Consider the following 15274-nt stretch of genomic DNA (forward strand, 5'->3'; position numbering starts at 1 on the left):
GCTCAGGGACAGCACACAGGCCCTGAATTCAAGCCCTATGACCAGTACACACACACACACACACACACACACACACACACACACACACAGTGCTTGGATCAGTCTGGGCAGTCAAGGCAAGAAGTCAAAGCCAAGAACATCTGCCATAGGCCAAGGGTCAGTACCTGAAGGGCAAGAGTTACCAGCACAAGCTCAGTTGTCAGGAAGTGAAGGCAGGCCAAGAGGCAACAAGCAGGTGGCTCACACGTAACGAGACACCCCATGTCAGGAACCTGGCTCCACTACCACAGAAGGCTCTGCTCCAGAGCAGCGCCAGGCCAAGAGATGAAGGTCCAGCGTCAAAGGGGCCAGCCAGAGGCCTACGGAGACCAAAGCATAACCCCAAGCCAAGGGGACTTGGCTGATAGCTGTTTCTGGGTTTTATAGGCTCATGTAAGTCAGAAGTCAACTACAAATGGAAATACCTGTATTCTCCATGTACAAGTAGATAAATGGAAGACAAGAAATTAGACAGATGTGAGAAGAAAAAAGGAAGTAATTGTTTGAAATAGCACATTGCAATGGAAATCTCCCATAGCAGAGCCATGGGAGATCTACACATGCTTGACTATGGACTTCATTTCTGTGATTAACTCTTGGGAAAAGGAATGTTGCTATACTTTTGCCTTATGGTTTCTAAAACGATCACAAGTTATCTCAAAATGAACAGCGTGGCTAAGATTTAATCAATTATGGAATCCGAATCTCCATTGCATGTTCTGGCTCTGTCATATCCTCACCTCCACCTCTTCCTGGAAGACACTGGGGGTGAAGTTGGAAGGACTCATTGTTGTGTGCTGGAGTGAGATCTGGGGGGACACAGAAGTATCTCTCTGATACGTGGAATCATTCTCTGGAAGATGGCCTGAGGATGTACCTTAACAGCTGGGAATATAATCCCATGAAGGAGGAAGGTAAAGGAGAAAGAGAACCATATACTAAAGAATGGGTTCTTGGGCCCGGCATGGTGATACATACCTATAATCCCAACTAATTAGGAAGTAGAGATAGGAGAAATAGAGTCCAATGCCAGCCATTGGAAAACAAAGTAAAAACAAGTTTTGGATGTAAATCAAGTGACAGTAAACTAGGCTAGCAAATACAAAATACAGAGCTCTGAGTTGGTAGAGTGCTAGCCTTGAGCAGAAGAGCTGAGGGACAGTGCCCAGGTCCAGAGTTCAGGCCCCATGACTGACCAAACAAAAACAAAAACAAAGCTCTGAGTTCAATCTCAGTAACACACACACACACACACACACACACACACACACGGGTTATAAAGCTGACCACAATTGGTTACAAGGGAGTTGATTACTTTAGTGTAGAGCTATTGTGTCACTCTTCCTGAGGTATAAAAAAAATTAGTTATCGTCTGGCTTCTGTGCCCAGTTGATCTTCAGCACTTGCTCTATACTGGACTTTGTTCCCTCTATTTTATCTGCATCAGATGTTGGAGTGGCCAGATCCAAGATGGTAGCCGGGGCATACTCTAGCAAAGGATAAAGCTCACAGGACAAGTCAGTAAGAAGGTGTGAGTCAGCAGCACTCACCACATTCCTGCCTGCAACTTTCAATCCCCCAGGCTCCTGCCGGGCAGGCCCAGTGGGTTCTGTAGCCTCATTTAGCTCAAAAGTCACAGCATCTCATGTAGCAGCAGGAGAGAAGTCCAGGTGTGTTGCTGGCTGGTGAAGTCCACTGGCAGCTGGCAGCATTGCCTGACTCACAGCTCCAAGACAGCACAGGGCAGAGCTTAGGACCAGCCCAACCCAGAATGCAGCATATGTGTGTGGCTCATCATTTATATCTTTCTGATTATATATTCACTAACATCACTGGGCACTTACTGTGCAAGGCACTTTTTTTACATTAGCTCATGTACAGAACTCATGTAATCTGTTTTGTATAATGCTCTCTTACCACGTAATTTTCCAGTGAGGACTTCTCTGTTCTCATTATGTATTCTTCAACAGCATTTTTAGCTGCCAAGGATACAGTCCATCAGACGTAGGCAAAACAATTTATTTCACTTTCCCATGTTAGAGAACGCATTGGTTGTTTATCATTGTTTACTTTCCTAAGTCATTCAATGTGTGTAAGTCAGAGTTGGCTAGTCTATGTTGTTAAAACAAACAACCCCCAGATCTTAGTGGTTTAAAATAACAGAGATTTATTTTTCACTTACGTATGGGGTTAGCAACAGACCTCTGCGTAGCAAAGCTGCCTCGGAACCAAGTCTAGCAGAACAGCTGACATCTCAAATGTCATTGGTCAATGTGCCAGAGGGAAAAGATAGCTCTGAAGAGTCATATTGGCAATTAAATGCATCCTCGAAGTGACACACACCCTAAACTTACTGGTTAGATCTAGTTGCACGGCCTCACCCAACCACTAGGGGGCCAGGGAAGGAAAGACAACCAGACATGGCAAATGTTACCAATGAGTATTATCTTAACAAATGCCCTGGCACTTCAATCTTTGGTTTTCCTGCTGTTTTTCCTTTGAAACTCCTTTATAGGAACTCTATTAGAACATTGTGTAATTAATGCATACACTGGAGCTTTATATTTCAGTTCTCAGGTCCATACTGCCCTATCATGCTGTCCTCTGAACATAGATTTTTGGTTCTTAGTCTTAAGTCTTCCCAGGGCCTAAGGTCTTCTGCTCTTTAAAAAATTACCCAGTTTCATATATTCTGTTCTAACAGTAAAAAATGAACTGAGACATTCATGAAGATAAATCTTTGCACTCTACAATACTTTTTTTTTTCTTTTTTTAAATTTTATTGTGAAAATACTGTACAGAGGGGTTACAATTACATGGGCAAGATAATGAGTAAATTTCTTATCAAGCATTGTAGCCTCCTCCTTTGTTTCCCCTTCCCATCCCTTCTCATCCCCGCCACCCCCCATCCAATCCTCCCGGCTCCCCCCCCCCCCACCAAAGTTGTAAAGTTCGTTTTCAACATAGCCACTTAGTTCTTTATCCTCCTGATATTCAGAGTAAGCCATTGAATAGGTGAATAGACTTTTACTTTCCTTCCTTCCTTCCTTCCCTCCTTACATACTTACCTTCCTTCCTTCCTTCCTTCCTTCCTTCCTTCCTTCCTTCCTTCCTTCCTTCCTTCCTTCCTCTCTCTCCTTCCCTCCCTCCCTTCCTTTTCTTCTCCTTACTTTTCCTTCTTACTTCAATTTTTGTTTTTCTCTTCAAAGGCTCAAATTTCAAAAGTAGGCCACAGTAGTAATGCAGTTAGTTAAATATTTACTTCATTCTCATTTCAGACTGTTGATATTGGAAGGTATTAGATCGCACCAGATCCAGGTCCCCCTATGGTGATGCAACTGTTTGCAAGACTACCCTAAACCTGGCTGAGTCTCTGGGTACTGCCTATTTCCAGAACCCTCACCACTAAGCTTTGCTAGTTGTGAGGACAGAGAACTGGGTGAACTGGAGACCATGCTGTGGAGGCCATCACTGTCTTATGAATATTCTATTGTGCTAATAACTTGGCTATCACCCCGAACTTGGTAGCCGATCCTGCGTTCTTCTTCCCGAGGCTGATCCAATTCCAGCAGCAGGCCCAGTTGCAGGCCCTCCATTTCTCCTGACTGAACTGGTTGGTAAGACTTGGCTCAGCCTGATCACGGGATATAACTCTAGGGGGAAATTGGAAGTTGTTTGGTGAGTGACAGGTGCTTTAGTCATTCCTTAAGGTCTAGCCTGAGTAGGCCAGAAAAGTCTAGTTAGATGGAAGCATTTTAAGTACCTTTGTGAGGGACAGTGGGAACACTGGAGTGACTGAGAAAAGATGGGTTCTAAGTAAAGCCTTGGCTTCAGTCAAGTCTTATACAAAAGTTCTATGGAGTGGAGAAAATCACTGGGAACAAGCAAGGAGTGAAAGAATGGAGAAATAGAAGCCTTTGTAGATGGGGAAAGAGACAAATTGGATAGAAACATTCAAAGGAGAGTAGAAAAACAAGGTGGTACACAGAGAGCTTGAGAAAGGAGTAATATTTGAAGGCTATCTTTGGAGCCAATGAATGATTACATGCTTTAAAAAATCTAATGATGTATCTTATCCCATATTTGTTTAAAGGCAGATAATTTTAAATTCTCAAAACAATCAATACAATAATGCAATCACCAAACATGAAAAAGAACTTTCTCTGTGATTTGAGAAACTCAGAGGTTAATTAAAAACTCAAAAGATTATAACTGAAAATATCATTATTTTATGAAGACAATAAAAATAAATTAGATTTTTCAAAAGTAGTTTGATGTATGAATAGCCATCATCATTTGGAAATTAAATACTTATAGAATTTATAAAACACAATGGAGTTTAGTAATTAGGTAATCTTTCTTTACTCTTCTGAATTTTTGAAAGATGTAAATACTATATTTCCTTACAGCAGATCTTTGCTTAAAGAATTTAATTTTCAAGAACTAAATTTTATTTATTTTATTGGACACTAGAGATAAGTTTGTTTTCAGGGTCATTTAACATTTATTATTAAGTGCATATAAAAATCAATGCTGCTTCATGGAGTGTTAAAAGTAAAGTCACTAGCTCATGTCACCCCTTGCCTATGGAGTTTTAATATTACCAATACAGAACAAACTTAGAAACAAATCAATCTTCAAAACCGCTCATAGAAACAGACAAATTCTATTTGAGAAATTGAATTCTTAATTAGGACATCAACTGTTTTAACAGTCATGGAATAGTCCCTTCTTTGTTCAGCAAAATTCATTTGTTTATTTCGCATTTTACTAAGAGAACTGAAATGTTTTCACTTCTCTCTACTATATCTCAGGTGCTAATGACAGAGGACATGACCTCAGTTGCTTTTCAGTTTTAGCTGTTTTATCCCATCCCTAGAAGAGTATCCAACCCAGAACTGAAATCTTATCAGAAACCAGAGACTTTACAATCTTCCAATCTATTACTTTTCTTGCTATCACAATTTCCGTGGGTGTACTGCATAAGCATCCATATGAGCGGACTGGAAACTTGAGGCTTGTGATAAAGCAAATTTGATAATAGAAGAGAGGAAATGAATACTTCTGAAACATTTTTGACTGGTTGAGTGATAATATATTAGCATTAAATTAGGTATTCAGTAAAGAATGGTTCTTACTTGTCAAATACCAAAGTGCTATACTTAGGAGCTGACACACATTGAAGCATTTCACAGTGAAAAAAAAATGTACGTTCTCTGAAAAGGCCTTAATTTCAGGACTGGTGTCTTTAGTTCCCTGTGATTTCCAGTACTGAATATTCTCTATTAATCACTTGTAGAATCAACTCCAAATGGATCAAAGACCTCGGACTCAAAGCAGTCATCCTGAAAACATTACAGGATGGAATAGGAGAAACCCTAGGTCTCCTTGGCTCCGGCCGAAATTTTCTAAATAGAGACCCAGAAACACAACAAATCAAAGAAAGGCTGGACAAATGGGATTGCATGAATCTGCAGAGCTTCTGCATGGCAAAGGACATAGCTAGCAAGATCAATAGAAAGCCCACAGATTGGGAGAAGATCTTCACTAGTCATACAACAGACAAGGGTCTCTAAATAAATGGGCTCCAGACTTAAAGAGAAACTTCTCTGAAGAGGGAAGAAGGATGGCAAATAGACACATGAAGAAATGCTCAACCTCCCTAGCCATAAAAGAAATGCAAATCAAAACTACATTGAGATTCCACCTCACCCCAGTTAGAATGGCTATCATCAAGAACTCTAATAACAACAGATGCTGCAGGGGATGTGGCCAGAAGGGAACCTTACTGCATTGTTGGTGGGAGTGTAAACTTGTTCAACCACTTTGGAAAGCAGTATGGAGGTTCCTCAAAAGACTCCACATAGACCTCCCCTATGACCCAGCAATCCCACTTTTGGGCATTTACCCAAATGATCACAAACAAGACCACACTAAAGCTACCAGCACAACTATGTTTATTGCACTATCCACCAGAAATTTATGATGGGGAAAAAGACTTGAGGCACTTTCCCCCTTAATCTCTGCCCTATATATATAATTGCAATGGATCTGCATTGCAGCCTGGCATTTTGGAGGACTTTCCATTTGGTCAGCATTTGTACTCTCCTCCTGTAATACCTGTTTCCAGTTGATATTTACCTTTGTTGACATTGATCGCTGTTGGTGTTCCATGTGTTAATTGATTGCTGTTACAGTGGTGCCAAGGGACCTCAGTCATGGTTGATTGCATTGGTATAACAAACTCCTTAAGCACTTATATTTGCATAAGATGATATTTATCTGGGTGAGCACTGCCATTGTTTTTGAAAGAAAAGGGGAGGATTTTGTACATGGGCTAAGTAGGAGGTGGAAACTATTTAACATTGATGAGAACAGAGGAGCTAGCATGGAATCTGTCCAAGGAGGTAGGGCTAAATTTTGTCAAATATTACAGAATTAGCATTTCTAAAGGGCTGACCTTGCTAGACTATAGTGAAGGGGAAGCTTGGTCTTGTTTTTAGGCATTAACAAGTGAGATACAATGTAGACAGCAACTTCTGCCTTGCATCTGTGTTCATCTCTCCACACCTCCTAAGACTTGACTTGGGAACCAGCAGTAGGGTAAAATCGAATTCTTTCTTTCTGCCTCTATCTCAGCCCCTTCTTTCTTCCTCCTAAGCTGAGATGGTCTCAGCCTTAATAACTATTTTTAATGGTCTCTATCAAGATGGCTCAAGTCCAGCTAAAGCTTGGAGTATCCATTTGACTCCTGGGTGGGGGGGTCTGGGGGGGGCACACATCCTTGCTTAACAAATGGTGCTCAATGTGGGCTGCTCCTTTTGCTGCCCTCTCTCTTGTGCAGCCTCCCACCTTCAGAATTCTCTAGAAAAAGTTTAGCCCCAGTTCTTAATGTTGTATGGTGCTTTCAAATTCTTCAGGATTTCTTAAGAACACTCATGGGATCCCATCCTTGGGGCAGGGTCCTTTATCTGAGGAACCATTTAGGCGGAGCACAAAACACTGTTTAACCCACCTGGAATCTACCTACTCTTTGGATCTTCCAACCCCTACCACTGGGGTTGGAAGGGGAGTAAAGAATCATATCAACTGCAAATGGGGATAGTTTGACTCCTTTCTCTTCTAGTTGAATCGTTCTAATTTTTTTTCTGTCCCTTGCAGCTTTTTCTAGGAATTCCAGTACTCTTGATTAAGAGTAGGGGAGTGTATACCCTTGTCTCCTTACTGACTTTAGAGGATATCATTTTATTTCTCTTCCCCTTTTGTATGTAGTAAAATTTAAATCTGCTATTATTTTATGTTTTCTGGTGTAGTGGCCCGGAATTCCTTTAGTTTTTGTTTGCCATGAAAGAATTTTATTTCATCCTCATTTATAAAGGACAGCTTTGTTGTGTACACTAATTTAGGTTGACAGTTTTTTTTTTCAGGAGTTGGAATGTATCATTCCATATCCTCTTTGCTTTAAGTTTCTTTTGAAAAATACCAGTTATTCTGATAGGTTTGTATTTATGTATTTATTGCTTCTCTTTTGCAGCTTTAAATATTCTTTGTTACATCTACTTCAGTCTTATAGTGTTTTAGTTATAATGTATGCAGCAGTGTTTCTTTTTTTGCTTTTGGTTGCTTAGTGCTCTGAAAGCCTCCTGTACCTGGGTGAACAAAGGTTTGTCAAACTTTTGTTTGGAGATGTTTTCTGTTATCATTTTGTTAAGCTGTTTTCTATGCGTTCAGCTTGTTTCTCTTATTCTTCTTTACCCATGCTTTATAAGTTTGGTCTTTTGACAGCATCCCAGATATCTTGCAAGTAGTTTATATTTTCTTATATTTATATTTATTTCTTATATTTATTCATATCCTTGTCAGAGGGATCTACCCAGTTTTATCTCTGATCTCTGATAATCTGTTTTCAACTTGTTCCATTTTGCTATTAGAGCTTTTGACTGATGTTTTCACTTGGATTGTTGAGGTTATCATTTCTAGTATTTCGATTTGATTTTTGTTACAGTTTCTATATCTTTTAAATTTATTTCCCCCTTATATATCACAATGTTTCCCTTCTTTCATTTATTTGTTTATTTGAACTCTCTTCGATTTCTTTCAGGATTTTACTTTTGTCCTCTTTGATTTCCCTCAAGTGTTTATACATGCCCTCTTAAATTTCATTGATTCTTCTTATTGTTGTTCTTTTGAGTTCATTGTTGGAAACCTCATCTCTTTTACTGTCACCAAGCCCTTGAATGACCCTTGAATTGGACATACTACTTTAATTTTTCTTATTACTCAAGTTGCTACATTGAAATTTACCCATCTGAAGCTGAGTCATTTGTTGGAAGTTTTGATTATCTTTCATCTGAAATAATCCTAATGTTCAGGCAGGACAGTGTAGTGCTAGGCTGTGTAGAGATGCTCCTTCTCACCCTTGGACTGGATGGTTTGGTTCAGTAGGTAAGCCTTCATCCAGTGCTCAGGGGATTAGGCCAGATTCCCTGCATGGTTCCCATCCAGCTAAACCACCTGAAGTTCCTTTTAGGAAGGTTGGTTGCCTTTACCATAGAGGTTTCTTTGCCATAGAGGATTTCCTTCTTTTTATGCCTCAGTACAAAATAAGCTCCTTTGTGCCACAGGGAGCTTTATAGTTTGTGGGCCAAGAAAGTTCTCACTTGTATCTTACCACCAGTTTGTGCCTTCAGGGACAAGCAACCATCTAAGCCTTGGGATTACTCCTAAATGTGACAGAGAATGGGTGAGGTGAATAGAGCTTTGAGCACTGCCCTGACTGAGTAAAAACTGAAAAACAGAGTTACTCTGCCTGCTGGCCTCAGTTGTTCAGAACCATCCCTCGCTTCACCTCTGTTTCGAGAGGAGATAGCTATGCAAGCTTTGTGATTCACAGAGTCTCAACTTAGGTCTTAGTCCTGTTGCACACCTGAAAGGCTGCAGTTCCTAGGGGGAGTATCCCCATGCTTTGGGGCCCTGCTCAGTTATTTGCCTCTCTGTATAGTCATTGTGGTATCAAGTATGTCAAAGGGCCTGGGAACAGGTCTCTGGCTCACTCAGCAACCCACACATGTATGTATGAAAATGGCAGGTTCAAAAGGCTGAATACACAGTCTCAATGCTTTGTGGCCTCCTTAGCCATTCCTACCAGAAAGGATGGGGCCTCCATCAAGGTCCAAACTGTGGATACCCAAACTGCCACTGTACATCCCTACCAGGCTTCTGGAGGTCCCGCTGCGAATCCCTGAAAGGTGTTCTGAGTTGCTGTGGTTGACATCTAGGCTGTTGTGTGTTGCCCATGCCCAAGCTATTCTCCTCCCCAGTTGCAGGTGCCTAAGCAGTGATTCGAGCTATGGCTTTTGGCACCCTACACCAGTCTTCAAGGCGTTGATGCCATTTCCCACAGCTTGAACTCCTCAGCTGTGTCCTCTTGGACACTTTTCCTCTGCTTGACTACCTCCTCTGGCTGACTCTTATTCAGACTCTGCGTCAGGATGTTGCAAGGATCCTTGTGACAGTTCTAGAGTAATCCAGCCTCCAACAAGATGGTGTCTTGCAATTACCTTCCAAACATGGGGAGGACAGAATGACTTTCTTTATCAAGGCTAGACTTTCACACTGCCTTACAAATCCCCACACTAGGATGTATGTTCTCACCCTGATGCTACAATTGGCAAGCTGTTGTCATAGCTGTGTATTTGTACCATGTAATAGTATGTTGATCTTTTTCTCCCTCTCCTAGGAAGCCAGGGATGGTCTTAGAACTCTTTGCTGATTTTTTTCCCCCTGATGTTGGCTTCATTTCTCTGTGGTTTGATGCCTTCCTGTTAGTGTGTATGTGTATATGTGCGTGTGTGTATGTGTGTGTGGTTCCTGATGCTTTTCCTTTTAGTCTCTCTTTAGAATCTAATTCCTATGATGCTACTAGACTCCTCTCACTGTCAAAGTAAAAAAATGGTGGATGCTTCTAATCGACCATCTTGCCTTGGCCCTGGTCTCACACTTTTTGCCTGGGGCCAGTCTCAGACTCCTTCTACCTGTACTTCCTGCTGCAGTGATAAGCATCTGCCACTATAACCAACTTATTTGTTGAGATGAGTCTTGCTAACTTTTTGCTTGGCCTGGTCTTGAAACAGTAGTTGCTTTGATCTCTGCCTCCTGAGTTACTGGGACTATGGTAGTGGGTCACTGCACCTAGTCTTACCCTGTCTTTTTAACAAGGATGCAAGTGGCCATTCCTTAAATGCTTGGGTTAACATGTTGATTTTAAAATTCTTTTCATTTATATTCCTCGGATGTTTTTCCTGTAATTATTGAATAAACTAGCTATTACCCAAACTTTTATTGAGAAACTTTCATTTATATACCTACTTATTCTCTAGTGATGCCTTTAGCATTTGCTAAATATGATACCTTGACAACCAGATTTTTTTGTTTTTATATTAAGTAATTTATTTCATTTGTAGTTCTTCTAGATTTTTATTAATTATATCTTTAGGTGACATAATGTTGAGTAATCTAGCTTTCTACTTTTTTTGTAATTTAAATTTCCAGTCTGATTGCATGATGTATACAAAATTTAAATGTATTATCAAACCAATGAAGTTTCCACCTTAAATGAAAGACTCCAGTATTAGGAAGTTATTTTGTAAAGTTAAATTACTCTATATTTTATTTCTAACTTTGAATTGAGGGCTAAAAATTATTTTTATAGGCTAACTTTTTAATACAATATATCAAGTGAGCAAACACATTCATGCATGTTCATTCACATATGGTCTCTAGGGGTTAGTAGGAAAAAATTGGTAAGAAAATGTGTTTGAGTGAATGAATTAGTAAAATTAGGCTGTGAGATATAATAACCATAAAAGATCCTCTTCTTCTTAAACTTTGGGCGTAGGTGGACTAGTCTAAACCTGTGAGGCTGGCAAGAAACATTCCCCCAGCCCCGAGATCTTTGTTAGTGTGGGAAGGTAGATGTTGGCTGGTGGGAGGATAGTGATTGGAAAGAGGAATAAGGTTGGTATTAAGAAATGTTAAGTCACCTGGAGCCAGTGGCTCACACCTATAAACCTAGCTATGCAGGAGGCTGAGATCTGAGGATCACGGTTCAAAGCCAGCCAGGGCAAGGAAAGTCCATGAGACTCTTATCTCCAATAAACCACAAGAAAACCAGAAGTAGCATTGTGGCTCATGTGGTAGAGTGTTCCTTTGAGCTGAAGAGCTGAGGGACAGCGCCCAAACCGAGAGTTCAAGTCCCATGACAGACCAAAAGAAAGAAAGAAAGAAAGAAACAAAGAAAAAAAAGAAATGTTAAGTGAAAAGTTGTAGGAAATAGTAACTGGTACCTCTAAAATAAGAAATCTGAGTTAAAGGAGCAGAAGGATAAGCGTGGGGAGAAGGGAACCGGGCACAGTTTAGTTGGAACTAGGTTTCCTATTGGATGCCCTGAGGAAGTGGTGAAGCAACCTCTAGATCTCACATGAGAGGAGACGTGTGGAACTTATTAAGGAGAATATGCTAAAGTATATGTACCCAATCACACACCTTCCCCCTTTTTGAACTGGTTGCTTTGTTATGACTTCTTTTACAGTAAGTACTTAAAGTGTATAAAAACACCAAGTAACATTTTGTTTCCCATTATGATGTTTTTTTTTTAAAGTTTCCTTTTCTAATCTCATTTCTCTATATCAACAGAGTGGCAAAGCCAGACACCAGTGGCTCACCCTTGAAATCCTAGTTATACAGGAGGTTGAGACCTGAAGGTTGCAGTTGGTAGCCAGTCTGGGCAAGAATGTCTGTGAGATTCTTATCTCAGATTGACTAACCCAAAGCCAGAAGGCGAACTGTGGCTCAAGTGGTAAAGTGTTAGACTTGAGCACATGCCCTGTATTCAAGCCCATGGATTGGCACAAAAATAAATAAATAAGTAAAAATCATTTTAACAGCTTATGTTAGATGCCAAAGTTAGTATGGGAATACAAACAAATACAAATTAACTAAGCAAAGTAATGTAAACTTTGGTTTTGAAATGGAGTTTTCATAATGTTTGAGGTGATAACAAATAATTTGTGTTTAATTAAAGGCAAAAACATTCCATGGGGAAAGTTTGGCTCAAATAAAGTTCTGAGATTATTAGAGTTAACCCAGTTACAATTTATTTAAAGGCATACAAAAACCCCCAACAGTATTACACGTGGATTCTATGAGTAATTTTCATAGAATTTTCAGTCATATGTATACACGCCATGCAAACAAATGGAAATATGACTCAAGGGAAAAGAAAATAATTTTGCATTAGTTGCATCCATAAATTGAAGAGTTTGAGATAACTCAATGTGTGCTCATAATTTTGCATGCTTCCTCAGATAGAGAAAGCAAGTTATTTGATACTTTTAGATAATCACTTTTGAGTAATGTTTAGATATGTGATTATCAGCTGAATTAGCATACTTTCTAAGCAACAAAAAAGCTATTAAACATTGACAATTAGTTTTAGCTCTTGGCAAGGTAGAATCTATCATTTGCTCCATTTAGGCTTCAAAGAAATAAGGAACAATATTGCTTTTAAGTTAATTATCCAGTTTCTTAGGCTCAATCACAAATTTGTTTTGTCTGGGATAAATTACTAAAACAGAAGACAACATTCATTGGAAAAGTAAATGAGGAAATTTTGGTATTAACTAATATTCTTTTTTTTTTTTTTGTTGGTTGTAGGGCTTAAACTCTGGGCCTGGGTAGTATCCATCAGCTCTTCAGCTCAAGAATAGTGCTCTACCACTTTGGCCACACTGCCACTTCCGATTTTCTGGTGGTTAATTGAAGATCAGAGTCTCACAGACTTTCCTGCCCAGGCTGGCTTTGAGCCGTGATCCTTAGATCTCAGCCTCCGGAGTAGCTAGGATTACAGGTGTGAGTCACCGGCACCCACCTAATTTGTATACTTGAGGATTAATTTCCATGCTGTCGAGAGATGGACAAAGCATATTGGCAAAAATATTGTTTATATGTAATATTTTTAGATAATAAATTCAGATCGGCAAAACAAGAACTCATTTGTGGAAGTGACCCCATTTAAGGTGACAAGGTGGACAGAGAAGTTCCAAGGCCCACATGGAATGGGAAATGGGTCAGATGTTTCTATTCAATGTGAAATTTAAATCACGGTCCGAGAAGGAGACAGCCAATCAATGGGTTCTACAAAATGGAATAGCCAATCAAAAGTCTAAACAAAGCCATAAACTCCTGCTTCTTTCTGACCCTGCATGCTGCTCTGTCTGTACCTGACTTCCTTGTCTCTCTTATACCTGTGTCCTAATAAAGATTTGTGTGTCTTGTTCTTCTTTCTTGGTAAATTCTGTACCAGCCACCACCTTGGTGCCAAATATTCACAAGGCCAAAGATAGTGATTCTATCAACTCCTGAGCATTTATGCCTTCTACACACCACACTTCCTTATATTTATTTTCTTTATAGTTACTTTATTGTGGTAAAATATCAATAATGTGAGAGATGCAGAGCAGAGAGGATTTCCTATTAGTGTTATTTCCCTGTTTACATTGTAAATCCTTGTAGAGCGCATCCATCTATCAGTTATATAATATGCACATCGAGTAATTGTGAGACATTTTGTAAGTGCTTTGCAAATATTATCTCAGGTAATTATTCATCTTGGCATGTGCCCCAGGGTCTGTTATGTGCAAGATATGAACTATTTGTGGAATTTATGTACCACATAAACATCTCCCAGTAACTGTGGTTGTTACTTAGACAGTTACAGACAGAGAGTGGTCCTGGGACAAATGCCTTCAGGGATAGTCTGTCTCTAGGCCTCAAGTTTTAGGAGTCTTCTTACCAGGGAAGCTAAAAAGAAAGTGATTCCTAAATCTAGAAAATATAGGAAGTGATTCAATACAGTTAAGTTCCTTCCTGTGGTTACCCAGGGGTCATTCAAAGATGACAGGAAAAATTATTTGCCATAGCTAAAATATGGAACCAACCCAGATACCACTCAATAGGTGAATGGATCAAGAAAATGTGGTTTATATACACAATGGAATTTTACCCTTCTATCAGAAAGAATGACACCGCCCCTTTTGTAAGGAAATGGAAAGACTCGGAAAAAAAAATTAAGTGAAGTAAGCCAGACCCAAAGAAACATAGGCTCTATGGTTTCCCTTATTTGTAATAACTAATATATGCCTAGGATAGTCCTGGCAGAGAATCATCATAGCTCAATAGCTATACACACACACACACACACACACACACATGCATATATATATATATATATATATGCATTGAAATGATGCTAATTGAAATGAACTCCAAGACAGGGGAACAACAGGTCTTTTTTTTTTTTTTGGTTGTTGACCTTGTTGTCGCTAATGTACTGTATCTAACTTCTTATTTTATTTCATTTTTCTTTCTCCATTGGTTTATCCTGGCAATCACTGTCTTTAATTCTGGTACCCTGCGTTTTGTATATACATTTATCTGATTTGGGGAAGGGAAAGGGAATAACAAAATGCTGAAAGAAGGACAAAGGATGACTCATTGCAACAACGATACTCACAAGACACTATGTCAGAAATGAAGTTTACAACTTGTGTGTGTGGGAGTGGGGGAGGAAAAAGTAGGGGAGGGAGGGGGTAGTGGGAGAAAAAGAAAGGAGTGGGTAATGATGTTCGACAAGAAATGTACTCCTTCCCTTACTCCTGTAACTGTAACCTCTCTGTACAGCAATAAAAATAAATTAATTTTAAAAAATGACAGGAAAAGACCAGACCCGGGTGCTTAGCCTGGGAACCAGACCCTGGGGATGGGGGCGGGGCCTGAGCAGGAGGCGTGGCCTCGCACGGGACGGTCCTGAGGGGCGTGGCCAAGGCGGGGTTCCCGGGGCGGAGCCAGGCGCAGGGGCGGGGCCGGCCTGCGGGGCGGGGCGCGCGGCGGCACCCGGCGCGATGGCGGCGGACGGGGACTGGCAGGATTTCTATGAGTTCCAGGAGCCAGCCGGGAGCCTCCTGGACCAGGAAAACTGTAACGCGAGCCCCGAAGCTGAGGCCGGGCCGGCCGGGGTCGGCGATGGCTTCCCGGCGCTGGCCTGCAGCCTGGAGGAGAAGCTGAGCCTGTGTTTCCGCCCCTCGGGTCCTGGCGCCGAGCCCCCGAGGGCGGCCGTGCGGCCCATCACGGAGCGCAGCCTCCTGCAGGGGGACGAGTGAGTGCGGGGGCCGGCGGG

At 40.7% G+C, this 15274-nt stretch overlaps 1 protein-coding gene across 2 annotated transcripts in view; it reads left to right on the forward strand.

Annotated features, from left to right (window-relative positions):
* Window positions 1-14958: 14958 nt before the first annotated feature.
* The window catches only part of Fez2 (fasciculation and elongation protein zeta 2 (zygin II)), a 37715-nt gene continuing 37399 nt past the window's right edge, over window positions 14959-15274 (forward strand). For both annotated transcript variants that reach the window (XM_013013646.1, XM_013013647.1), the window contains exon 1: window positions 14959-15253. In XM_013013646.1, the coding sequence (XP_012869100.1) occupies window positions 15000-15253 (254 nt within the window). In that variant the 5' untranslated portion in view covers window positions 14959-14999. The remainder of the gene's footprint in view (window positions 15254-15274) is intronic.

This window comes from Dipodomys ordii, unplaced genomic scaffold (assembly GCF_000151885.1).
Source record: "Dipodomys ordii isolate 6190 unplaced genomic scaffold, Dord_2.0 Scaffold20, whole genome shotgun sequence".
Classification (NCBI taxonomy): domain Eukaryota; kingdom Metazoa; phylum Chordata; class Mammalia; order Rodentia; family Heteromyidae; genus Dipodomys; species Dipodomys ordii.